The sequence below is a fragment of the Lepidochelys kempii genome, chromosome 1 (assembly GCF_965140285.1).
Source record: "Lepidochelys kempii isolate rLepKem1 chromosome 1, rLepKem1.hap1, whole genome shotgun sequence".
Lineage (NCBI taxonomy): Eukaryota > Metazoa > Chordata > Testudines > Cheloniidae > Lepidochelys > Lepidochelys kempii.
Window position 1 is genome coordinate 119001982 of NC_136380.1, and position 27762 is coordinate 119029743.

At 40.9% G+C, this 27762-nt stretch overlaps 2 protein-coding genes across 2 annotated transcripts; both read right to left on the bottom strand.

Moving 5' to 3' along the window:
* Window positions 1-461: 461 nt before the first annotated feature.
* PDCL3 (phosducin like 3) lies at window positions 462-14480 on the bottom strand. Its single transcript, XM_073352022.1, has 6 exons — window positions 14345-14480; window positions 10340-10472; window positions 6618-6708; window positions 5636-5779; window positions 4573-4781; window positions 462-2293 (listed from the first exon to the last, which is right to left on the bottom strand). The coding sequence occupies exons 1-6, from the start codon at window positions 14348-14350 to the stop codon at window positions 2151-2153; spliced, it is 726 nt and encodes a 241-aa protein (XP_073208123.1). The 5' UTR covers window positions 14351-14480; the 3' UTR covers window positions 462-2150.
* A 9001-nt stretch (window positions 14481-23481) lies between these two features.
* On the bottom strand, window positions 23482-23973 carry LOC140897857 (histone H2A-like). Its single transcript, XM_073311429.1, has one exon. The coding sequence runs from the start codon at window positions 23971-23973 to the stop codon at window positions 23482-23484; it is 492 nt and encodes a 163-aa protein (XP_073167530.1).
* Between the last annotated feature and the right edge of the window lie 3789 nt (window positions 23974-27762).

Genomic DNA, 27762 nt, shown 5'->3' on the forward strand with positions numbered 1-27762 from the left:
TTATTGTAAAAGATCAATGATTCTTTCCTAACATAAAACCACACTGGGCCTCTGTTTTGTGGGTGCAAAGATTTAAGAACCATCAAATACACTATCTCTACTAAGTGGGAAGTAGTATCTCCTGCAGCTGGGTTGAACTTTGTCAGATATGAATATTAGAATAACCGTTTCCTTTAAAGAGATAAGGTAAGAGGGGTAATACCTTATATGGGACCAACTTCAGTTGGTGAAAGACAAGCTTTCAAGCTCCCAACCAGTTCTTCTTCAGGTGTGGAAAAGGTGTTTCCTTTAAAATCACATTCAGTTTAAAAGCCAATAGCAGGTTTAAGTGTTTTGTGAAGGCTGAGGAAGTAACCAAGAATGTTTAATTTCTGAGTCTCCTTTTTTAACTGTATAGGATGGAGGAAAAAGGAGAATTGATTAGTTGAGTACAGGACACACATTGGATAGTCTACAGGGGATGTTGTGTATACCGTTGTTTTATTACTTCAGATGGACATTTATAAAACCCTCCCACCCCACTTTTCAAATGAGATGCACAATCAACATTTATACTTATGCACCAAAGCCTCTGCAAGACACACTGGAAGAATTTCTCTGCAACATACTGATCACTTCTGTGCTCTAGTACAGGGTGTAAGAAGAATTGCTCCAGATATGCAAAGACAAAACAGTCAAGTACACAGACAGGTATCAAATAGTCTGAGACAAGGAGAAGCATTTCAGTGTTTGTGTTGATAGAAGTTTGTTTGCATAGACAAGATTAATCTACAACTTAGTTTTTATGTTCAATCAGATCACTCAATTGGGTGAAAACTGATAATCTTGGAATTTTAAACAGGTATAGAGTAAATAAATCAGGAACTTCTAATAACCCTTTCATAATACAAGAAGGGAACCATCCCCCAACAATGCACAGGTAATATTGAGGCCAAAAGCAATTTTATATCTTTGTTCTCTATTTGTATTGCAGTAGCACCAAAGGATCAGAGTCCCCTTGAGTTAGACACTGTTCAACCCCACAGGAAGACAGACCCTGCACCAAGATCTTACAACCTAATATGTAATTTATTTAAAAAAGCAGTTCTTTGGTTAAGTTCCACTGATTCAGATAGAGGGGTCAAGCTGAAGAAGCCAAGATGAAAGCTTCCAGAGGCTAATCTCAATGCAATGCAAAGCAAAAGGATTTTAATGATTTTGGTTTTATACTTATTAAATTTCTATACTCCCATAGAATCCATCAGCGACATAACAAAAGGTCTTTGGGTGAGCTTGTTAGCATAGTCACGTGCAGCTTATTAGCATACACATGTAGACAAATGAGAAGTGTAGGTGGACAGCAAGCCCAATCTGAAACAGGCATGCAGCTTTCTTAAATTTCAGAATATCTGTAATTAGGATGGCATTTCAACTTTTTCTTTCCTCCTCCAAGGGATTTCTATTTTAACAAGTAGTATTTGTAGCAGACACTGGAGCGCAAAGTTTTTACTTTAATACAAAAAAATGACAACTCTTAAGATTACTTCCATTGCAAATGAGAGGCACCAGTTTGGTAGCAACACTAATTTGATAAAGTTATAGCCTTAGTCAACTGTGTATTCTCCAGGTCAGAGACTGTCCTTGAGGCAAGCTTGCCTCTCTCAGTGCCCAGAATAGACATCTTGATAAACAACAGGCTAACAAAAGGACTCTGAAGCCCGAACTTACTGCACTGTTGCAATAAATGGTGCACTGTAACTTAGATATGTATAATGTATTTACATGAATATAAGTTACTTAAAATCAATACACTATGTACCATACCATTTGGTACTTAAACATGTAAGCCTCTCTCTGTCACAAAGATTTACCAAAACAAGAGGAAAAAGGATCACTCTTCCTACTATAACTATTTTTCAAAACGCAGGGTAAGATTTACTGTATCTCCATTTATAAAAGTCTTTCAAAAACTGTTCTGGATTTTAAACAAAGTTGTAATAGATAGCAGTTTTATTAGCAATTTCAAACTTTTTATCTTGAAAATCTATTCTTCCATAATTCAGAGCCTTCAGTGGAAAGATTAAAGTGTGACATCTGGGTTTCATCCAGTGTATTGGATATGAGCTTTGGCTGAAAATGTACTGTATCAATCGTACACGTTGGTATAGGAATTAATCATCTTCAGAGTCGCTGTCCCTCCTTGTTGGAACAGAGCTCCTGACTGAGGATATCAACTGGTCCTGGATCTGTTTCCTGGGGTTTTCTTCTAGATCTGTCTTGACTGCACCCGACTCTGAAATCTTCCACTCCAGTTCTACATGGAATTAAGAAAAAAAAAAAGAGTGCCCCATGAGGTTGGAGGAACAGCATATGCACTTTCAGGCTCAGCCTTCTCTTTTCTGTAGCATACAAAGCCTTTACTATATGAAACATACAACATTTTACACACTGTGTTTGCAGATTGTCTTGTGAATTTTAAAGCATGTATGATACAGACTATTGAGTGGTGCACTCCAACTGGTGAAAACACTGCAAGAGGGTAAAAGTTTCTTGAGTTATATAATGACTGAGTGGTAGGAAGACACAAAGAATAGATTACTTAACAGAAGGAAAAAAACTGTAAGAATTCCATTTACACATCTGAATTAGATATTTTTACAGGGAAACTTTAAAAATACAATTCAGCCACTTCCCGCACCCCTTGCGTGGATTAGATCCTTTACAAGAGAAGGATCTCCCTCCTGATAGCAGGCCTATTATTATATAGGCTCACATTGGATTTCTTCCTCAAAGTGGAAGAAAGTCAATACCACACATTCAGCAGAAGCCTCTCTCCTAGTCCTGCTGGCAATCCAATCATTAAAATCTAATTCTGTTAGACAAAAAGGAAATGAATATAACCTCACATTCTCCTCAATCACAGATAAATCACCCAGTTTCATAGACCAAAAGAAAAAGAATTCAGAGTGCAGAGGTGAACCTTATGTGATGACTAACCTGAGGTGGTATAACACTTATCCCCAGGAACCTGAAAATCAATTACTTTAGATACCAATTACTTTACATCAAGGGATGCATGCTTTGGATGTCCCTAAGCCTCTGACTGTCAGAAGCTGGGACTGGAAAACAGGGGATGGATCCCTTGATAAATTGCCCTGTTCTGTTCATTCCCTCTGAAGTACCTGGCACTAGCTAAAGTTGAAAGACAGGACACTGGGCTAGACGGACCATTGGTCTGACCCAGTATGGCCATTCTTATGTTCTTAGAAATGGAGAACTGATAAAAATAGAACCTTTAAATTGTTTCTCACTTTGATGTACAACTAGCCAATCTCTACATTTAGATGTAGTTGTTCTGTTGAAAGCAATGCTCTCATTAGTGAATTTTCCACTGGAAAGTCAGGAATGCTTACTGTAGAGTAATACACAGAGAATGTGAAAAGACCAGGATTTTAGTTAAACCACGACTTTGATCAGTGAAAGTCTATTGGCACGCTATTGCAAAATAGCTAAGTGATCTAGTTAAATACAGCGCTTGAAATGCCTTTTATTTGTGGTATACTTCGACGGCAGCCTCAAATTTATTTAAAGGTAACTGGACAGAAGCATTGAGAAATTTAACAATATCATTTTAAGTATAATAAAATCCCCTATTAAATCAGGCTAAAGGGTTTCATTCAGTTTCCAACATGCAGGAAGTATCGTTTTACAGCCAACATCCTTCATCTTGATGCACCATTTAAGAAGAATTTTGTTCCCCTTCCCTCTACTTTCAAAGAAATGCTTTTGCAGACAAGCTTGAAGAACAACAACATTCATAGGAATAAAACACCCAGTGCTGAAATACCTTGTCAGACCTCATGTACAGAGCACATGATACGCTTATCAAACATTTGCATCAAGAATGTTAAAAGGTTCAGTAACACTGGTGGTCTGTGCCTAGATTATTTGCAATAGGGGAATATGGACTAAACTGAGCCCTGACCTCCAGAGAAAAAGTAGTGTCCCCACCCCCACAGGGCACCTCATGTAAGTGCCTCCTGCCCACTCTGGAACAATGTGAGACTGCGACACTTTCTCTCAGAGCTCAGATTCAGGCTCTACTTCAGAGAGGTGAGAGAGACCCCAGCTACTGCCAGAGATGCAGAGGGGCGGGGAGATGGGGGAATCTCCCAGCCCCAGTGGAGCTGGGGAAAACGTTGCCTCTTGGGAGGTATGGGCATAGTGACTAAGGAACAGAGTCCGTGGGTCAGGAAGGTAAGAGAGAAGAACTCTAACACCACACAACTGAGCAGCACAGGTTATAAGACAAGCGGAGGATGGTCAGGGAATTCAGGTACAAACAACTTTGGAGGGAAGAAATGACAGAAAGTGTGTATATATTTTACTGCTTAAAATATACTGTTGAATCAGAAGATGTACATGAGAAATGTAAATAATCATGTGACCTTTCTATTACACTTTTTTCTTCCTGTCACCAATTCCCAGCCCCTGCATTCTGAGGGTCAGTGCAAGCATAACATAGGGAAGATTAATTAAACTGGTTATTGACATTCTGCTTTTCCTCTACAAGATACTAGATCAGCTGCTTACCGTCTCTTGTCAGGTTCATGCCACCAAACACCAGGGGCCCAACAAACTGGGCCTTGATATCTCCTTCAAAGTATGTGAAAATTGTAGGCAGGTTCCTATCAGGGTAGTTGGGTATGCAGGTTGTAGAAATGGCTTTGATAAATTTGACGTCTGGGAACTTCCTGGCAAGTCCACTCAAATGCTGATTTATTAAGGTACAGAGGGGAATTCTGTTAAAAAAAAACAGATAAAAAGAAGAGCTAAGAGACAGAATATCAAGAGTAGTCCCTTCCACATGGAAAGTTAGAAGTACCAACCTATTTAACAGTACTTATGGAAATACAAATGTATAAAAAATGTATAGATATTACTACAGTGCCCATCACTCCAGTATACATGTAAGTTTAAAGCCATTAGAGTCATTTGTTACAGTAGCTGAACTAAGATTTCCCACTCTTATTGTAGAACAAAGTTAGTTTACAAGATGCCATTTCTGTGACTAGTGCATGCTAAAAAAGTAGACACAAGGTGGAGAGAAATAATAGCTTTTTAAAGAAAAGAATCAAACTTCTATTTGTATTGTTAAATGAACAAAATATTGTGTGCTGTGAAGAGCTGATTAGTGTAATTTAAATTAAAGACAATGAACAAGCAAGTTTTTAGAATCATTTCTATAACACACAGATTTATTTCTAAAAGTAGTGACAACTTCCTTGGAAAGCTACTTTATAATGTCAGTGGGGTTGAGTACCTTGCTCACCCAAATTTTGTGCAACAAAAGATGGGCCACATAGAACTCCATTGGATAGGTAAGGAAGCTGGTGATCTCGTGTGCATAGCCTCAAGTGCTTTTATACAGAAAAGGATTAAGTCTGTCCCCAGAAGCTCTCTGTAGTGAAGTTTCAGTAGACTTTGGTCGTAAGCGATAAGCGTAAGGAGTGTGGTTTTCCTTAATTTTAACTGATAGAATTCTGAAATTAATTCTTTAAATGGCCATAACACAGTTATTCACTTGTCTAACGGTATTAGCATTGTTCACTAATAGCATCTGAAAATGCTAAGTGTTTAAAAACAGCTTACTTACCCTTGTTTGTAAAGATGCAGGATTACCCATATACCCTTGCCAGCTTTGGTAACTTCTTGAACATAATCCTGTCCTGAAATCTCCAGAATTTCCCCAAATTTGTTCTTTATTTGAGTTGCTTTCCATTCTGCTATCCTTTGCTGTCTATACAACAAGGAGGGGAACGATGGAAGAGAAATCAAACAAACAGATACACTTGTATAACAGAGCAATGATTAGACAATCAAAGTTACGGGTTTTGAAGCCTAGTCTGCAGAGATGAAGTATACAGGTCTCTAAGCACCAGGGTAGTGAAGGAGAGTTTACATAGTTTTGCATTTAAATATAAGAGCAGTCTAAAATTGATTAATGTTTGTATCATAGTGGAGTAAAGTCACAATATTCAGCTTTAGACATTGTGCATAAAAATATATTTTGTCCCTGAGATAGAGGTAAGTAATTAAAAATACTTAAGGACGAGCTCTCCACTATTCTGCACCTTGAGCAGTCATTTATAGCTATACAAAATATTACCAAATCAGAAAGACAGAGTTTTTAGACTTCCACACTAAACAGATATAAATGACTGCTCAAGGAAAAACATGGTAGAGATTCAGACCCAAAATCTCTTTTCCTCAGTTTCATTAAGGCCAAAATTTTTAGACGTCTCCAATAAGTTAGGTGCTGAACCCAAGATCTGATCTGCGGAGGCTCTTTGCACCCATTGACTTCAACTTCGGGTATGCATTAAGAGTACCTATGAAAAATGGAACCCTAAATAGGGTATCCAAGATGTAGACCCAAGTGGCTTAGTTAAGGATATTAAGAAGTCTTTCAGACTAGGGTACAAACTCCAGATCTTCCAGGTCCCTGTCTTGGGCCTTATTAAGGACATCCTTCCTCGCCTTCTCTTCAGGAAAATAGAATTCCAATTGCATTGTATTAGAGTGTAAGGAGGTAACCAACATAGTTTCATTTAGACAATTCTGCAAACTGCTCTCACCTGTACATTTTGATAGCTTGCTCATCTTCCTCATTAAACTCATCTTCATTTTCTTCTAGCTCCTCCAAAGTCATGTCTTCATATGTTTTCACTGGAGGGGGAGAAATATACGATTAGCAATATTCCACAAGAGAAGAAAGATTAACCTGTGCAAGTTTGTAACCCCACGTCATGCATTTTTCCTCTTGAGAAAATGCATGTTATTTTCTGCTGTTTTTCTAAGCTATTGAACAAGATAACACAGTAAGACCACTTACAATGATCGGAGAAGGGAGTTGAGAAACCCTCAAACTCAGCCCTTTGAGCGGAAAGAGGGATAGTCAGAGCTTTATCAGCACTCCTCTCCACAGATTTACAATTGTAAATATCTGGGATATAACTGCAAATACTTGATCAAAGTTACTAAAGTGAAACTTTTCCCTTCTAAGCATCAGTTCTTGTTGATTATCCTGTGATCCCACTGAACAAACATGTACTGCATTACAAATAAGGTTCTAACAATTTAAACAAGTCACGAAATTTAGGATTACAGTCACCAGCCTCACACCATCATCAGCTCTGTTCCCTTGCCTCTATCCCAGGGTTATTTGACTATTTTGCAAATTCATAATTATAGCCAAGCCGAACCTTATTTTAGACAATTATATCTGTTTCTTTTGAAAATCAATAAGCAGAATAAGTCCAGAGAAGTATATCACATCATGGAATGGGCCACCCAAATAGCCTTAGAGAACCTGCTTCAATACAGAAACAAAAACCCCTCCAACCGCACCGCCCTTATTGTAGCCTACCACCCTGTACTGGAACCCATATGAGGTACTATCAAACTAATGACCTCCTGAGGTCTCGTCCAACCCTAATTTTCTATGATTCTATGAACTACAACCCATTCTCAACGGGGACCCCATCCTGAAATAAGTCTTTTCTGACACCCCCCTCCCCCGGCCTTCAAACAACCCCCAAGCCTCTCCAAGCTCATCATCAGAATGAAGCTCCCCAAATACCCGGACACACCAACTCAAAGCAGCACCAGAACCTGCCAGAACAGATGCAAAACCTGCAGACATATCTCCACTGCTACAATGATCATCACTCACCAAAGCATATCTTTCAAGATCCAGGGATCCGACACATGCCTATCACACCATGTGGTGTACCTCATCCAGGGCACTAAATGCCCCAATAGCAACAATGTGGGTGAAACCAGATCATCACTATGCTCTCAAATGAACTCTCATAGGAAAATGATAAAAGACACACACAAAAAACTACCACCAGTAGGTGGGTACTTTCCACAAAGCGATCGCTCTATAGCTGACCTAGCCGTCCTTATCCTCAAAGGAAACCTGCACAACACTTTCAAAAGATGAGCCTGGGAGCTTAAATTAGTGTCTAGCAAAGTTATGAGAAATTATGGACTGAACACAGACACTAGATTTATGACTTATTACAACAACAATCTGTAACCCACACCCCCCTTTTTGTCCCATGACTGCAGAGGCATTAATGGGCCTCGAACAGTCCCTTAGTATAAGTGCTAACTTCTTACGCAAAGCAATCTGTTCCAGCTGTTCAGAATATCTTTCCCAGACCTGAAGAGGAGCTGTGCGTGTCTGGAAAGCTTGCCTCTCTCACTAACAGAAGCTGGTCCAAAAAAAGATAACACCTCACCCACCTGCTCTCTCCAATAACCTGGGACTAACATGTCTGCAACTCTACTACATACAACAATGGAAGATTTCAAATATAGCCACCTGAAATGGAAAATCCACAACATGAGGAAAAAGGACACAAAAAACTTAATAGCAATATCTACTTCCTGAACAAATGCAAGAAACAAAACAGTGGTTACGGGTCTATTACAGGAGTGGGTGGGTGAGGTTCTCTGGCCTGTGGTATGCAGGTCAGTCTAAGGTCAGAAGGGACCATCATGATCATCTAACGTCTATGAGTTTTCAAGTGATACCTCACAAGGCATATTTTGTACAAAGATTATTACAATAGCGCGTAGAGGGTGAATTCAGGGGTGCTGAGTGTCATAACCGTATATGGACACACAGACCAATGAACTTTTTTTCCCCCATAGATAATAAATCAAATTTTAAAGATAAAGTAAGAAAAATGCTGCTTGAGAATTTACTAGAGCCAAAGTCCAGTGATTTAGATTTGTTACAAACGGACTAGTAAATGAATAGGAAAAACATGTATGACTTATTAATTTAAAGATATTTACTTTGTATATTTTGACATGTGATGTTCACAATTTATCTTTTAACAGCTCATAAAGCTTTAACTTTCATGACAGTAGAAATTGAGATTCGATCACAAAATAATTGTCTGACCCCCCCCACCAATAATTTCCGGTAACTGTGGGAATTAAAAATCTATAAAAGAAATCTAAAAATTGCAGAAAAACCAATAGATAATATCTGCCAAAGTTGTAAAAAAAAATGAATTCTGCCAATTCTGCTATGTTGTAACAAGCAAAACATGTCATATGAGGCCTACTCTTGGTATCCCCTAAGTTACAGGAGAAAAGGTTGTTTTTCATTTGGACATTTTAAAGTGATTGGCAGGGTGGATTTGATTTAAATCAAATCAAACTGATTTAAATCACTACTCAGGAAGACTTAATTTAATCATGGATTTCTACATAAAAGTGCATTCTTGTTGGTTGTTATAACCTTAATACATATTCTTCACAACTCAGAGATAGATGTAGGTTTCATTTTTAGAAGGTACACACTATACATTTTTAAACAGGGATTTATTTTGAAAACATTTCAGATTAGTTTTACACCTATATCAGAAAATGAATGATTGTTTGGTTATTTCATTTACCAAAAGGTAATTGAAGCAGATATTTATGAAGTCATTAGGAGGTGAACTATCATTAATAGGATTTTCTTGCCATACTATATTAGGAGGAGAACATCACCAGACAGACATTTAAATTGTTTTATTTAACTAAAACAACAACCTTAAGTATTCTGGATTTTTTTCTTCAACAGCAAACATATAATAGTTTAACAAGCATATGTCCCTCGCTTCTCACATTTATTTCCAGACTTCTTCTCCTTGTCCATATCTATTCTGCCCCCAACAATCTTCTATTCACTGAATCTTTCGAAATTTTAGAGAGAGGTAAGGGATTGATTCTGTGTACACAAATTTGCAGAGGGACAGCAGAGTTGAGGTCTGTTATTCTCACCTCTATATATTATGTTATTTATTTAAAAACATTTTTGCTGTTAACAAGCATGTTACTTCTGGAGACACAAATCCAGTTTGAGAACTGCAAAACTAAGCATCTCTGATGGTATCTCCTAGACTGAGCACTGAGTCCCATTGGGTAGATAGAAAGATTAACCTAAATAATCTATACAGAAGCCTGTGGAACCCCATAAAATTGGGTCCCTAATCCATGAATTATTGGAACTCATTTACAAAATTTTTCTTAAACATTACTTGAATATATTGTCTCATACTATAGAATTAGACTTTATAATCCCTATTCCATGATGAGAGATCTTTGAGCTACAATGTATCTTAATTAAAACTATCTTTAGATCGGATTTTTTTGATAAAATGCTTTTTGAGGAAAAAACCTATGGGGGAAAAAATCAAATAATTGATTTTTATCTACCATGGTCACTGGACATGCTAATACAGAAGTGGCTCAGGATTTAGCTTTCTGCTCCTCTTATTTCCTGATCACTCACCAACAGAGTTCTGCTGAAGTCTCTGCTGCTCCTGCTCCTCCACTGCCTCCTCATGCTCTTTTGGCTTTTCCTTGAAAGGGAGGATGCCCTTCTTACGCAAAATGTCATTCCACTCTGTATCTGCATTAGGGTCCTAAAACAGAACAAAATGGAGGATGTGTATGTTTTACACTGAAGGAACACTTCTACCACGTCCACAACTGAGCCCCAATCAGCTTTGCTTTTTTGTTGTTGTTGTTGAGGGGGAGGATGTGCGGGTTGGATTCCCCCCCGAGACATACCACATTACTGGAGTAGTGATTTTGTTGTGCCTGCAACTGAAAACACACACAGATTCTCCTGATGATGGATTTCTGTTCAGGCCTGAACAGGGGATAGTACCTTGCAAAGAAGCTGGTACCTTGCTCCACCCCTATAGGGTTTTGAGGTAGGATGGAAAGAAGGGCTTCTGCAGGTTCTCAAAAGAAAAATGCTGCAGCACAGTTTGTAACTCTCTTACTTGGGGAAAGGAAAGATGATCTGGGTGGGAGGACAGGGAAAGAAGAAGCAGGGTGTCTGCATGCATGCATCCGATGAAGTGGGCTGTAGACCACGAAAGCTTATGCTCAAATAAATTTGTTAGTCTCTAAGGTGCCACAAGTACTCCTGTTCTTTTTGCGGATACAGACTAACATGGCTGCTACTCTGAAACCCGTCTGTATCAGGAGTTTTTTTTGTTTGTTTGTTTGTTTGTTTTAAGGAAAAGCAAAGACAACAGAGGTCACAGGACCTGTGACCTCCCTATGGGCACAGCTAGCTAGAAAAAAAAGAAAAGAAAATTTCCTTTTTTTCCAATCAGAAAATATTCACCAACTGTGCAAATGGCAGTTCTCCAATAATCACTCCTGCCACACTGGCTTTTTCAACCCAAAGAAGTTTCACCAGTTTAACTTAAAAGAGATTTTAAAACCAATTTTTTTAAAATTGCACCAGTCTGTGAAAAAACACATTTATTTGGGTTTAGCTCAGATCACTACGGAATCAAGTTTAGCTAAATCTACGTAAGCATCTTGACCCAAACCGGGTTTTGTACTGATTTAAACAAACACACCTTTATATAAAAGGTGTGTGGAGACAAGGACTAATTTAAGGTTCAGAACATACTAGGTTTGGGATTCCAACAAAACAGAAGCAGTAGGTACTTTTGTCATTTCCTTCCAGGTGGGAACTTTTTTTTAAAAAAGTCTGTTCTTGCAATTTGTTATTGTTCATTGGCAACGTTTAGATGTAATGCCTAACTTTTCCAACAGTTTGTTTTACTATCTGAACAGAAAGATATCAAAGTAAGTTGTAAAAAATAATACTGTTTTTAATACATACAGCCACCACTAACCAGAACCAAAGTGATTTTATATCCCTCTCAGGATAAGACAAAGGAACGCTGAACAGAGGGTCAGACACATAACACATACTATACATCTTGGAGTTATAATAAAATTGTGGGAGTCAGGGGAGTTGATTTAGGTTTTCTTTATTTTGAGATTTATAGACGTCTGCTCCCCACATGTACTTGAAAGAGCGGTGTGTAATTAAGGCAATGAACTGGGACTGAGGACATATAGGTTAAATTAGTGGCTCTGCCATACACTCCTTGTTCCTTAGTTCAAGTCTACACCCTGGGACTAATGCTTCCTTCCTTTGTTAATTCAGGGAGTCACTCAAATACTTGCATGTTTCCCATCACTTCAGTATCTGTATAGATTACTTGGGTGACTAATGCAAGATGTACTTCTATAAACTCTCCAGGCAATATAGCTTTGAAAGATCGAGATGGGCTCTATCTTTCTGGCTCACAGAACAATAGCACTGTAATTTCCTATTGCAATTTCAAATTTTGTAGGTGCACAAGTGCCACTGAAGGCAGAAATCGGCCAGCAAAATTGTATTATTCGTGGTGATGCACAAGCCAGAAACAATCCAAGTAGGTTTCCAGAGCCCGGGTGTATTTGTAAGTCTGTCACCTGATAATCAAGGCGGGCCATTTCCAGCACAAATCCAGGTTTTCTCCCCCCCCCCCCCCCCCCAAAAAGAAAAACAACCCACTCTCCTGTTGGTAATAGCTTATCTAAAGTGATGATTATCATACACATTGTAAGGAGAGTGATCACTTTAGATAAGCTATTACCAACAGGAGAGTGGGTTGTTTTTCTTTTGGGGGGGGGGAGGGGAGAAAACCTGGATTTGTGCTGGAAATGGCCCGCCTTGATTATCATACACAGTGTAAGGAGAGTGATCACTTTACATAAGCTATTACCAGCAGGAGAGTGGGGTGGGGGGAGAGAAAACCTTTTGTAGTGATAATCACCCATTTTTTCATGGTTTGTGTGTATAAAAATGTCTTATGTATTTTCCACAGCATGCATCCGATGAAGTGAGCTGTAGCTCACGAAAGCTTATGCTCAAATAAATTGGTTAGTCGCTAAGGTGCCACAAGTACTCCTTTTCTTTTTGCAACTTTTTTTCTTGTAAGCCAAACAAATTTCATCTGAGCTCTGAGACAATAAACAATCAGTTCCACGTTACCCAGACTAAGACCACACTTTACATAAGCATTAACCTTTCTGACTGCAAGATCTTGTGGCAGACAGTGCTTTGCAGGACATCAAAATAAAGACAAAGCATGTCAGTACATGTCAAGTCACCATTTACACAGTTTCAGAGTAACAGCCATGTTAGTCTGTATTCGCAAAAAGGAGTACTTGTGGCACCTTAAAGACTAACCAATTTATTTCAGCATAAGCTTTCGTGAGCTACAGCTCACATCATCGGATGCATACTGTGGAAACTGCAGAAGACATTATATACACAGAGACCATGAAACAATACCTCCTCCCACCCCACTCTCCTGCTGGTAGTAGCTTATCTAAAGTGATCATCAAGTTGGGCCACACACACACAACTTGATGATCACTTTAGATAAGCTATTACCAGCAGGAGAGTGAGGTGGGAGGGGGTATTGTTTCATGGTCTCTGTGTATATAATGTCTTCTGCAGTTTCCACGGTATGCATCCGATGAAGTGAGCTGTAGCTCATGAAAGCTCATGCTCAAATAAATGTGTTAGTCTCTAAGGTGCCACAAGTCCTCCTTTTCTTTTTGCGAATACAGACTAACACGGCTGTTACTCTGAAACCTGGCTTTATTCTGAGGCAGTATTGGAATTTTTCACTTGTAATAAATAGGATTGTGGTCAGGCTAAGCTCAGGGCCTGGTACCCCGCCCTTCTCCCTGCCTCTTCAGCCCACAGCGTGGGAAGTGTGTTTTGACAGAGTTGAAGTTTCCTGTAGTGCTGCTGTAGTTGCGTGGACCCCAGGATATTAGAGAGACAAGGTGGGTGAGGTCATCTCTTTTATTTGGACCAACTTCTACTGGCGAAAGAGACAAGCCTGGGAGCCACTCAGTGCTGTCCTTCCGGGCTGCTCCAAAGCGTGTCCCTCCCCAACAGAAGCCGGTCCAGCAGCAGATGTCACCGCACCCGTCCTGTCTCTTGAAGGCTCCTGTCCTGGCGCTCGAGTGGGAGCCCAGCCCCAATGCTGCAGGCCCCCGCTGGCTATTAGCAAGGCAAGACGCGTGCCCAGATCAGGCGGAAGGGGAGTCGCGGCGCAGGCTTTTCCCCCTTGCAAGCAGCAACCCCCACGCAACATTTTGTAACCCGAGACCCAGGAAGTGCAAAGCGAGCCCGCAGCGCGCTCCTTATGTGGCCATGGCTGGCCAGCGCTCCCCCCGTCCCCCCGCCTTGCAGCCCGGCCAGCGCACAGCGGCGCCCTGCCCGCGGGAGGCCCCGAGCGAGCCCCCGGCTGCGCCGAGCGGAGCAGGCCCCTTACGGGCCACGCTGCAGCTGGGGCCAGGAGACACCCCCCCTCCCCGCCAGGGGCGGCCGGATCCAGGCCGCAGCGCGGGGGCTTTGCGAGCCCTTCCCCCGGCCGGCCTCCCCGGGGACCTCCCCACGGCGCTCGCGGCTCCTCACCTGCATTTTGTCCCCGAAACTGCAGCTGCAGAGGCGCCTCCCCGGGGCCGGCCGCGGGGCAAGTTCCCCCGCCTACGCTCAGCCCCCACGTGCCGCTCCTCGGTCCTGCGGGTCCCCGGGAGCAGGAAACTGTGTAAGGCGGCGGGAGCGGCGGCTTCCGGGGTAGCCTTGTAAGGACAGACAGGGGCTGTAGGGACACCCGGGGTTACTCCCCACTTCGCACTCGCACCCCGTGGGGCTGGCGGAGAGGGGGCGCCCGGCCCTAGGGCGCGGGGATCCGGCCCTAATCAAGGATTTCATAATCTTCCTTAAAAAGAAAAGGAGGACTTGTGGCACCTTAGAGACTAACCAATTTATTTGAGCATGAGCTTTCGTGAGCTACAGCTCACTTCATCGGATGCATACCGTGGAAACTGCAGCAGACTTTATATACACACAGAGAATATGAAACAATACCTCCTCCCACCCCACTGTCCTGCTGGTAATAGCTTATCTAAAGTGATCATCAAGTTGGGCCATTTCCAGCACAAATCCAGTTTTTCTCACCCTCCACCCCCCTACACACAAACTCACTCTCCTGCTGGTAATAGCCCATCCAAAGTGACAACTCTCTTGACCTACTACTACTTGACAACCTACTGACCGCTATTCCTACCTGCATGCCTCCAGCTTTCACCCTGACCACACCACATGATCCATCGTCTACAGCCAAGCTCTGCAATACAACCACATTTGCTCCAACCCCTCAGACAGAGACAAACACCTACAAGATCTCTGTCAAGCTTTCTTACAACTACAATACCCACCTGCAGAAGTAAAGAAACAGATTGATAGAGCCAGAAGAGTTCCCAGAAGTTACCTACTACAGGACAGGCCTAACAAAGAAAATAACAGAACGCCACTAGCCGTCACCTTCAGCCCCCAACTAAAACCCCTCCAACGCATTATTAAGGATCTACAACCTATCCTAAAGGATGACCCAACACTCTCACAAATCTTGGGAGACAGGCCAGTCCTTGCCTACAGACAGCCCCGCAACCTGAAGCAAATACTCACCAACAACCACATACCACACAACAGAACCACTAACCCAGGAACTTATCCTTGCAACAAAGCCCGTTGCCAATTGTGCCCACATATCTATTCAGGGGACACCATCACAGGGCCTAATAACATCAGCCACACTATCAGAGGCTCGTTCACCTGCACATCCACCAATGTGATCTATGCCATCATGTGCCAGCAATGCCCCTCTGCCATGTACATTGGTCAAACTGGACAGTCTCTATGTAAAAGAATAAATGGACACAAATCAGATGTCAAGAATTATAACATTCATAAACCAGTCGGAGAACACTTCAATCTCTCTGGTCACGCAATCACAGACATGAAGGTCGCTATCTTAAAACAAAAAAACTTCAAATCCAGACTCCAGCGAGAAACTGCTGAATTGGAATTCATTTCCAAATTGGATACTATTAATTTAGGCTTAAATAGAGACTTGGACTGGCTAAATCATTATGCAAGGTAGCCTGTTTCCTCTTGTTTTTTCCTACCCCCCCCCCCCCAGATGTTCTGGTTTAACTTGGATTTAAACTTGAAGAGTGGTCAGTTTGGATGAACTATTACCAGCAGGAGAGTGAGTTTGTGTGTGTATGGGGGTGGGGTGGGGGGATGTGAGAAAACCTGGATTTGTGCAGGAAATAGCCCAACTTGATTGTCATGCACATTGTGTAAAGAGTTGTCACTTTGGATGGGCTATCACCAGCAGGAGAGTGAATTTGTGTGGGGGGTGGAGGGTGAGAAAACCTGGATTTGTGCTGGAAATGGCCCACCTGATGATCACTTTAGATAAGCTATTACCAGCAGGACAGTGGGGTGGGAGGAGGTATTGGTTCATATTCTCTGTGTATATATAAAGTCTGCTGCAGTTTCCACGATATGCATCTGATGAAGTGAGCTGTAGCTCACGAAAGCTTATGCTCTAATAAATTGGTTAGTCTCTAAGGTGCCACAAGTACTCCTTTTCTCTTCACAATGTGCATGATAACCAAGGTGGGCCATTTCCTGCACAAATCCAGGTTCTCTTACCCCCTCATCCCCCTCCAAAAACCACACACACAAACTCACTAAGTCTCTATTTAAGCCTAAATTAATAGTATCCAATTTGCAAATGAATTCCAATTCAGCAGTTTCTCGCTGGAGTCTGGATTTGAAGTTTTTTTGTTTTAAGATAGCGACCTTCATGTCTGTGATTGCGTGACCAGAGAGATTGAAGTGTTCTCTGACTGGTTTATGAATGTTATAATTCTTGACATCTGATTTGTGTCCATTTATTCCTTTACGTAGAGACTGTCCAATTTGACCAATGTTACCAGCAGGATAGTGAGTTCGTGTGTGTGGTTTTTGGAGGGTGAGAAAACCTGGATTTGTGCTGGAAATGGCCCAACTTGATGATCACTTTAGATAAGCTATTACCAGCAGGACAGTGGGGTGGGAGGAGGTATTGTTTCATGATCTCTGTGTGTATATAATGTCTGCTGCAGTTTCCACGGTATGCATCCGATGAAGAGAGCTGTAGCTCACGAAAGCTCATGCTCAAATAAATTGGTTAGTCTCTAATGTGCCACAAGTACTCCTTTTCTTTTTGCGAATACAGACTAACACGGCTGTTACTCTGAAACCTGTAGTAAGGTTACCAATTTTGGTTGGATGTAGTCCTGGAGATTTCATCACATGAGAATCTTAAAGATTAGGAGACGCCAGGCTAATCCTGGAGGGTTGGCAACCCTAGTAACAAAGGATGATGTGAAAACTTAACTACTAAAGTGAGACATTTTTAAAACAGCAGGCCAGGTGTTAGGGGGCTTATTCCTTCACCCACTTACTTCCCTGGTCCTTCTCGCATGAACAGAGAGCAACAATGTGCAAAGTCCAAAGGGGCAAACAATGCAATGTTTATTGGGGTGAACTTCCAGCAAGCATGATTCCAGTTTCCTTCCTTAGTATCCTCCTTCCCAGCTCTGACACCACAGAGCCTTACACCTGTGTCCCTGTTCCCATTCCTGCCCTTAGCAAAACACGATTCCAATTTCCGCACCCCCATTCCCTGTTCCCATCTCCCCCACCCACACACCCATCTCCACCCCCCTACTTCCTGATTGACTGCAGACTATGTAGTAAAACTTGAGTTCTGCTTTGCTATACCTTAACCAATCATTTTACTGAAATTTAACTAACCAATCCTAACATATTGTAACATGATTATGTACCCAATTATATCCCACCACCTTAATTAGTTTACACCCAGCAAAATTAATTATACAGCAGACAGGAACAATCACAGAACCAGACAGAGATTATACAGACAAACAATAGCAAAGTGGGAACTATAATGACAAAACAATACAGAAGTGAGGATTTCACATCCCAGCTATTGATAAGTGAGTTCTTGCCAGACAGGATGCTATCAAACTAAGTTTCCTTTTACATTTTCTAGGCACTTCCCTTTTTCTGGAGGTGATAGGCACTATCAGGACAGGATTGTATTCCTAACAGCCGAATAGCACCTTATTGCAGTGTGACTAGTTTGGAATGTGAAGATGTGACCGTTCGCTTCCCAGTTTATGGCTGCCTCTGCTGCTTAGCCAAAGGCCTTAGCCTAAGCACAGGGCCACAAACTGTCACAGTAAGAGAAAGCCCTTATACCGGCAGACAGTGATTTTGATTCTTTCTTTTGTACCTCTATAACTAGCCAAGTGATAAGAATACACCTAAATTCTTAGAGTATAGGCCTTTACAGACAGGCCTGAATATCTATATCCTAACACCAGGTAACTTGCATCCAGGCGCTTTAAAAAAGATGATCAAGGAGCTCTCTGGACTATTAATGTTGATTTTCAATAAGCCTTAGAATAATCAGGGAAGTTCCAGGTGACTAGAGGAACGCTAATGTGCTAGTATTTAAAAATGACCCAGAGATCTATAGGCCTGTATCAGACTGACATCAGTTTTGGGGAAAAAAATGGAATAACCGATATGGGAGTCATTTAATAAAGAGCTAAAGGAGGGTAATATAATAATCCTAATCAACATGATTTATGGAACACAGGAATTGTCAAACTAACTTTTTTTTTTTAATAGAGAGATTAGAAGTTTGATTAAGAAAGATAATACTGTTAATGTAAAATACCTAGACCTCTGTAAGGCATTTGACTAGTAGAATAGAACATCCGGATTAATAAACCAGAGTGATGCAAAATCAACATGGCACACATTAAATTGATTAAAAGCTGGTTAAGTGGCTGTTGAGTGGCGCTGTAGCTCACGAAAGCTCATGCTCAAATAAATTGGTTAGTCTCTAAGGTGCCACAAGTCCTCCTTTTCTTTTTAAGGAAGATTATGAAATCCTTGATTAGGGCCGGATCCTTTTCTTTTTGCGAATACAGACTAACACGGCTGTTACTCTGAAACCTGTTGAGTGGCGGTGTTTCTAGTGGGGTCCTGCAGGGGTCAGTTCTTGGCCTTACCATATTTAACATTTTTATCAATAACTTAGAAAAAAACCCCATAAAATCGTTACAAATAAAGTTTGCAGATGGCACAAAGATTGGAACAGTAGTAAATAAGTGAAGTACTGGGAACAGACAAACACTGTGCATTTCAGTACAGCCAAATGTAAGTTACATACATCTAGGAACAAAAAACATAGTAGGCTGTTCTTACAGGCTGAGGGTCTCTATTGTGGGAAGCAGTGACTCTGAAAAAGACTTGGGGATCATAGTGGATAATCAGCTGAACATGAGCTCCCAGTGTGATTCTGGCCAAAAGGGCTGATGTGATCTTTGGATGTATAAATGGGAATATTGAGCAGGTACAGAGAGGTTATATTATCTCTGGATTTAGCACTGGTATACTGTGTATGGTGCCCACAATTCAAGGAGGATGTTAAAAAGTTCAGAGGATTCAGAGAAGAGCCACTTGAATGACTGGAAGATTGGAAAGCCTTATAACAAGAGACTCACGGAGCTCAATCAATTTAGCTTAACAGAGAGAAGGTTAAGGAGTGACAATCATATTCTGTAAGTACTACATGGGGAAAGGAAACTTGATAATAGAGGATTTTTCAGTCTAGCAGACAAAAGTTATAAAAGATCCAGGGACTAGAAATTGAAACTAGACACATTCTGACTAGATATAAGGTATATATATTTTAACAGTGAGGATAATTAACCAGTGGAACAACTGACCAAAGGTCATGGTGAATTCATAATCACTGGAAATTTTTAGATCAAGGTGTCTGTCTTTCTAAAAGATGTGCTCTAGTTCTATCACTGCTATTGGGCTTGAAACAGGAATTAATAAAATAACATCCTGTGTTATGCAGGATGTCAGAGTAGATGATCACAATTGGTTTCCTTTGGTTTTAAAATCTAGGAGTCTATTATTTTTAATTTTCAGTTGTCAATGTGTTTTTCCTCTCCTGCTTACTTCAAATATCAAAGTTCTTATGGTCTTTTAGTTGCTTGCCTGCATAAGTGGTTTCAGGATTGGGGTCTTATATGTTTACTATATGGGAATGTTGTGGAAATTTTACCAGCTAGGAAAAGCTCAAATTTTCATGTTAAAGTATTTGATAACGTGTTGAATCTGTGTACTTGTTATTTATCTTACAGAAAAAATGTTAAATGTGGAAATGTTGAAAATATACCAAAAGGAATTATCAAAAATTTCCAGTTTAAAATAAAAACAAGAATGTTCCAGTTAAATAAAGAACCTCAAACGCAAGATTTTGTAGTACTGCTTCGCTTCCCCCTACTACTGAATCTTCCTATAACAATAAAGGCAATTAAATCAAGGATAAGGCCTCAGTCTTGCAACTGTATCTAGATGGGTGGGCTCCCTGTTCCAGTGCAAAGCCCATTGATTTCCATTGGGCCTCACGTGAGAATAGAGGTTTACTCACACAGATGTATTTGGTGCTAAAATAACTTCAAGCTACTGGGCACAGATTCTGCAAACATTTCTTCACATGCTTGATCATACTCTTATTGGCCCCAATCCTGCAACTGGCTATGCACAGACATACGTCTCTGGGGATCCATATGACCTCAAAGGTCCATCTCTTCAAAGCTGGTTGCAGGGTCAGGGCCATCAGTTGTCTTGACTTCAGAGAGACCACTCACGTGAATAAAACTATAAACATGTTTGTAGGATTGGGGCTGTCAAGGTTGCTTCCCCACTCTGAATGCTGGGGTACAGATGTGGGGACCCGCATGCAAGACCCCCTAAGCTTATTTTTACCCGCTTAGGTTAAAAACTTTCCCAAGGCACAAATTCCACCTTGTCCTTTAACAGTATGCTGCCACCACAAAGTGATTTAGACAAAGAATCAGGGAAAGGACCACTTGGAGTCCTGTTCCCCCAAAATATTCCCCCAAACCCTACACCCCCTTTCCTGGGGAAGGCTTGAGAATAATATCCTCACCAATTGGTACAGGTGAACACAGACCCACCCTTGGATCTTAAGAACAATGAAAAATCAATCAGGTTCTTAAAAGAAGAATTTATTTAAAAAAAGATAAAAGAATCACCTCTGTAAAATCAGGATGGAAGATAACTTTACAGGGTAACAAAAAGATTCAAAACACATAAGATTTCCCCTCCAAGCAAAACTTTAAAGTTACAAAAACAGGGATAAACCTCCCTCTTAGCACAGGGACAATTCACAAGTTAAAACAAAAGATACTATAACACATTTCCTTGCTATTACTTATTATTTCTGTAATATTAGATGTATCATTTCAGTGGGAGCTGGATTACTTGCTTGGTCGCTCCCTTTGTCTCTGGGGAGAACACACACAGAGCACCAAACAAAGCCTCCCCCCCTCCTCCATTTGAAAGTATCTTCTTTCCCCATTGGTCCTTCTGGTCAGGTGCCAACCAGGTTATCTGAGCTTCTTAACCCTTTACAGGTAAGGAAGAATTTTATGCTACCCTTAGCTGTATATTTATGACAAGGGCCTTAGATTGTATGCTCTTTGGGGAAGAGACCATCTTTTGCTTATGTGTTCATGTGTGCTCAGCAAAGTGGGGCCTCCAAGGCTCTGCCATGATAAAATAATAAATATGCATATTACCAAACATGCATGTAATGATATGCCTTTGATGTGCTGAAGCTCAGTAGAACAGCACCTGCTGGTTCATTTATATTTAAGAATCTGGCAATATTTCTGTTGTAAACTTCATTTTAAAATATTAATTCCAGACAAACTTTGCATTCCAGAAAATGGTACTTTTTATCAAATTGTATGAAAATGCATCTGACCCTTCGTAAGTTACAGGATGGATAAAACCTTTTGATCTTCCCCCAGAACTGATGGCAAGCACCCTGGCACCCCCTCTTAGTTACTGAAACCCTGTGTTGTTCTATATATCTAGAGTATTCCTAAAGCAACGATCACTTTCGTATCTAAGTGCCATGCACATTAATTAAAGCAGTAGCATGAGAGTCTACCCATAAAGGTTTTATTTCTCACCCTTCTCTGTAGAAAGGGAAAATGTAAGTGTTTGGCTTTGGAGATTTTATAGTTATTGATGCCTGCTATTCAGGGTGGAGGAGGACTTTTCAAAAAGCTGACTCTTTACCTTTGGATCTAAACCATCCACCCAATGACAACAGAGCCTGAGTTGTACAGCTACCAGCTTCCTCCAATCCTCAGTTGTACTGAGCCAAAAGGCTGTGGTTTACCTTAGTCAACGCAAACTTGTTCCCTATCTTCCAGCCATAGGTGCTGGCTCTGCCTTCAGTAATGTTGGGCACAGAGAGAGTCCTTTCTTGGCCCTCATGTCAGGAGCAGGGAAATACTATTTATTGAAGAGGCAAAGTGGGTAATCTGACTGGAGCCAGTCTAATGCAATAGACAGTTAGAAAACCTGGCACATGGAGACCATGAAAAAGTTCCTGGGACAGATGAGAAAGGGTCCTGTGGTCTAGCTGCTGCATTTTTAACTCATCCCAAGATGGAGATGGATTAACACCAACTGGAATGGAGGCAGAGGTAAGTAGCGTGGAAAGCAACTTCAATAATATCAAAGCAGAATGGTTGATATCATTCCCGATGCACGGGCCGTTCTAGAGTATGCCAGGGAGGCTGTTCACAATGTCCCTTTTTATATTTGATTCCCACCAACCCTACTTTTGTTTTGTTACTGTAACTACAGTCAGAGGCCCAGGGCCTTTGATTCAGATATAAATCAGGAATAATTCCCACTGAAATCAATGGAATTATGCTAGTATTAAGTTAGGGTAAAATCAGGCCCCCCATTTCTTTGGGTTTTCAGCTCCTAGTTTGGAAGTGCCAGGACCATCCTTTGTTGGAACAGGTAATACCTTGCTGCTTTTAACAGTGAGCAAAATTATATGCCAGTGGCACTGCCTACAGCCTCTCTGATAGGCTGTCTGTATGTAATATGTCCTCAGAAATGTGGTAGATACGGATAAGCCTCCACCCTCCCAGATATCCACCTCAAATTAGTAATAACTACCTGATGACCAGCTTCCTAGATTAGGTACACATTGCGTAAGAACTTCTGCTCCCAGTTACCAGCGTACCCAACCCAATAGTTTGCACAGCAATAATAGGCTTCTGTTTGCACATCTTATTCTACAAAACTCTCCTCTTAAGGAGAGCTGAGTATAGATTGCAATCAGGGCTTAAATTCTCAGAGTATTTCCCAGAGCACTGGGACTCAGGGCTTCAGCAATGTGGGGGGGTACAAGGGCTTGGGGCTTCAGTCCCGTGGGTTTGAAAATATTTACTGGAGCTTTGCTGCGGACAGCTCCAGCTGAATTTAAGCCCTGCCTGCAATACCAAACAGAGACTGAGGTCAGTCAGGCTAGCCCTACTCCTCGTATAATTGCTTTAGTAGCATTAAAGAGCCAAGTTCATATTGTTTAAAAGCTGCAAGCTTAAACACTTTTCTAGGAAAATGTTAACGGAATTAACAGGAATTACGGACAGGAGAACAGAATCAGTTAGTAGATTGGAATTGTTTGTTTCAACAGTTAAAAAACCCCACACATTAAGATAATCAGTCTGAATATTTAGCAGCAATTTGCAGACACAACACATTGATTAACAAGGGTTCCATGTTGGTGAAGAACTGGAGACGAGGAGGAAGCATACATTTTCTCTGGGTCCGTCATTACTGGATTCTTCCTGGGAAGCAACAGCTATCTTTTCTGTTGAAGGATCTTTAGGAGTTCTCTGGGGAAGAAGCTGGGCAAGAATGTTTGGCAAAACTCCTCCCCCTGCAATGGTCACATCTGCACAGAGCCTGTTCAGTGCTTCCTCGTTCCTCACAGCCAGCTGGATGTGTCGTGGTAAAATCCTGACTCTCTTGTTTTCACGGGCAGCGTTTCCTGACAGTTCCAGTATCTCAGCAGTCAGATATTCCAGCACAGCCATCAGGTAAACCGGAGCTCCAGCACCTATTCTCTCAGCATAGTTCCCTCTTCGGAGAAGCTGGTGAACACGACCCACTGGGAATTGTAGACCAGCCCTTGGTGACTTTGTTTTCCTTGTAAGCACAATTTTTCTGTTGATCTTTTTGCCAGTTGGTGGCATTTTTACTCAGCTGGGTGTGGTGGATGGTGAAATCTCATCATTCATAGCATCATGCCCATAAGATTTATATTTTTAATAAAACTAGTAGAAAAACTAGTAAAAATCCCAGTCAGTATCCTTACAATTTTTCTTCACTGATAGACTGCTGTAGTTATACATCGCACTAGATAAATACCAGTCTGTCAGAGAGAATGGTTTTTGGACCACTGGCGTTCTAATGTTTTGCTTGTGCATGCCATCTGTCATAGCTCATCTGTATGAGCCACAATTATATTCTTGGTCAGTGTGTGGTGAGTGGATGGTTTGGGGTCAAGGTGTCAATGGTAGTGGACAACAGCTGATTTACTGTGGTACTAACTCAATGGCACCTTGGCCTTGTATTTGTGTAGCTTGTTCTCTTAAGGTGAGTTGGAAACCTAGGGAGTTCAGGAGTAGAGCTGGTTAAATACTTTCCAATGAAATGTTTTTCTATCTGATTTTTCCATGGGAATGTTTGACAAAATGTTTAAAAAAATTTAAAAATTTCAATGTTGTCATTTCAAAACAACTTTTCTTTTAAAAATTCGAACTGAGCATTTCAATTGGTCCAAAATATTTTTTCAAAAGATTTGTTTTACAGGAAATTCAGAAATGTTGTTTTCATTCCAATTTGGAACAAAACCAAATTTCAGGATGTCAGGATTTCCCAAGGAACAGAAATTCAGAGTTTCTGAATTCTAGCTCTGTTCAGGTGCAGACCAGCTTCGGTTGCTCACTACCTTGGTGGGAAAGCTCTGTTCTTTGCCTGGAGATCAGGAGAGTGGTAAATTGGTAATGTCTCCATTATTCAGTCCTAGGCTGAAGTTCTGTAGGACTAGGTGGTATAGAAGTAGAACTGATTTGTAAAAATAAATAAATAAATAAAAATCTCAAACTGTCAGAACCAAAACTTTTAGTGGAAACAGGTTGGTTTCAACCAACCTTTTTGGGAAGGTGTTTCAGATCTAGGATGGAGTTTTTCTGGCCAAAACCAGGAAGAGAAAGCCAGAAACCCTACAACAGCCCAGTGTTTAGGGTACTTAGCTGGGGTGTAGGAGACTCATTAGGTTCAAGTGTCTATTCTGAATCATGCAGAATAGGGCTTAAACCTGAAGTTGCACATCCCCAAGTGAGAGCCCAAATCATTGAGTGATTGGCTATTTTGGTGGGGGAGGAGGGTATTTTTTTTGGCAAAATGTTTTTAAAGGTCTCGTTTTTGTTCTGATGGAGAACAAAAACAATTCCAAAACCTCAATATTTTTCACAAAACAGAATGGTTTTCCAGCCAGCTCTCTATACAAGTACTAAAAGTAGGTCAGTAATTATTTAATTATATTGACTGTTCAGTGTAGGGATATTTTAGCAACGTACCACATTTAACCATTCTGACATGTCACTAACTTAATTTCTATGGAGATATATATTCATACATTTACACAGGTCTAGTGCTACAGAGAGGTGTCACTTCCCAAAGTATCTCCTGCTTTTCTTGTTAGTAGTAACAGCTTAGACAAGTCAATCATAAGCTTAGAACAGAGGGAGTCTGAGAACTCAACTGATTTTTCCCATGTGGGTCTAACATCTGAGTCTCTTAGTTGCCCCTACATTCAAGAACTCTAGCACGCTCTTCCCTGCTCACCATCACTATCTCCAACAGATCCTCAGAAGGAAAACAAATATCAGAGGGATAGCCATGTTAGTCTGGATCTGTAAAAGCAGCAAAGAGTCCTGTGGCACCTTATAGACTAACAGATGTATTGGAGCATAAGCTTTCGTGGGTGAATACCCACTTCGTCGGATGCATGTAGTGGAAATTTCCAGAGGCAGGTATAAATATGCAAGCAAGAATCAGGCTAGGGATAACGAGGTTAGTTAGATAATGAGGAAAACAGTGTGTGAGAGCATCTAATATAAATTCCCTTTAAGATTTTTCTATGTGCAGGAAATTACACTTGGTATTTCAAAATGATAGAGGAAAGACCCCTTCCTGTTCTCTTTTCATGTGATTTATTACTTCCCCATAGCTTCTCACTTACATGTAGTAAAGTTCAGGTCTGAACTTACACCCAAGTAAAAAAGCTTTAATGTTTCTTTGTGACATTTTAGTCACATATGTGTGGTAGTAGAGAATAAAGGTCCACTCTTAGAAGGAAAAAGTCCTTCACAGTAAAAGCATCACATACTAAGACAGCAGTGGATTACAGTACATTTAAAATATTGTAAGCCAATAATTTACCTTTTCATACTTTTTTCCCCTCTCAGAAAAAACTAAAGTGCATTTAAGACTCCTGTCCTTCTAGACTAGGGCTATTCCTCTTGTTTTAAGCAAGGACCAGCTCATTAACACGTCTTTCAGAACAATTAATCCAGAGGAAATGACACCTCTGGCATTAATCAGCTCCAAAAGACATAACAAAACTATGAGGAGGAGAGAGAGGAACACTTCAGAGACTGAGATTTCTGATTTGGAAAATATCAACCATTTTTATTCATTAATATTTTACCAACCTGAAGCAAATACTCACCAACAACCATATACCACACAACAGAACCACTAACCCAGGAACCTATCCTTGCAACAAAGCCCGTTGCCAACTGTGCCCACATATCTATTCAGGGGACACCATCAAAGGGCCTAATAACATCAGCCACACTATCAGAGGCTCGTTCACCTGCACATCCACCAATGTGATATATGCCATCATGTGCCAGCAATGCCCCTCTGCCATGTACATTGGTCAAACTGGACAGTCTCTACGTAAAAGAATAAATGGACACAAATCAGATGTCAAGAATTATAACATTCATAAACCAGTCGGAGAACACTTCAATCTCTCTGGTCACGCAATCACAGACATGAAGGTCGCTATCTTACAACAAAAAAATTTCAAATCCAGACTCCAGCGAGAAACTGCTGAATTGGAATTCATTTGCAAATTGGATACTATTAATTTAGGCTTAAATAGAGACTGGGAGTGGCTAAGTCATTATACAAGGTAGCCTATTTCCCCTTGTTTTTTTCTACCCCACTCCCCCCGACGTTCTGGTTAAACTTGGATTTATGCTGGAAATGGCCCACCTTGATTATCATGCACATTGTAGGGAGAGTGGTCTCTTTGGATAAGCTATTACCAGCAGGAGAGTGAGTTTTTGTGTGTGTGTTTTTTTTTTTAAAAAAAAGGGGGTGGGGGGGTGAGAAAACCTGTATTTGTGCTGGAAATGGCTCACCTTGATTTTCATACACATTGTGAGGAGAGTGGTCACTTTGGATAAGCTATTACCAGCAGGAGAGTGAGTTTGTGTGTGTGGTTTTTGGAGGGGGGTCAGGGGGTGAGAAAACCTGGATTTGTGCTGGAAATGGCCCACCTTGATTATCATACACATTTTAAAGAGAGTGGTCACTTTGGATGGGCTATTACCAGCAGGAGAGTGAGTTTGTGTGGGGGGGGGCGGAGGGTGAGAAAACCTGGATTTGTGCTGGAAATGGCCCAACTTGATGATCACTTTAGATAAGCTATTACCAGCAGGACAGTGGGGTGGGAGGAGGTATTGTTTTATGGTCTCTGTGTATATAATGTCTTCTGCAGTTTTCACAGTATGCATCCGATGAAGTGAGCTGTAGCTCACGAAAGCTCATGCTCAAATAAATTGGTTAGTCTCTAAGGTGCCACAAGTACTCCTTTTCTTTTTATTGAAATCCTTGCAATACATCCAGTCTTCATTTTCAGCATTTCTATGTTTCTTTGTTTAAATAATCACTATGCCCTTTTC

Coding starts and splice junctions, on each gene's coding strand:
- PDCL3 (XM_073352022.1), bottom strand. Junction 5,780..6,617: donor CAAGCTATCAAAATGTACAG/GTGAGAGCAGTT, acceptor CTTGTTGTATAG/ACAGCAAAGGATAGCAGAAT. Junction 2,294..4,572: donor CATGAACCTGACAAGAGACG/GTAAGCAGCTGA, acceptor AATTCCATGTAG/AACTGGAGTGGAAGATTTCA.
- LOC140897857 (XM_073311429.1), bottom strand. CDS start 23,973: ATGCCACCAACTGGCAAAAAGATCAACAGAAAAATTGTGCTTACAAGG.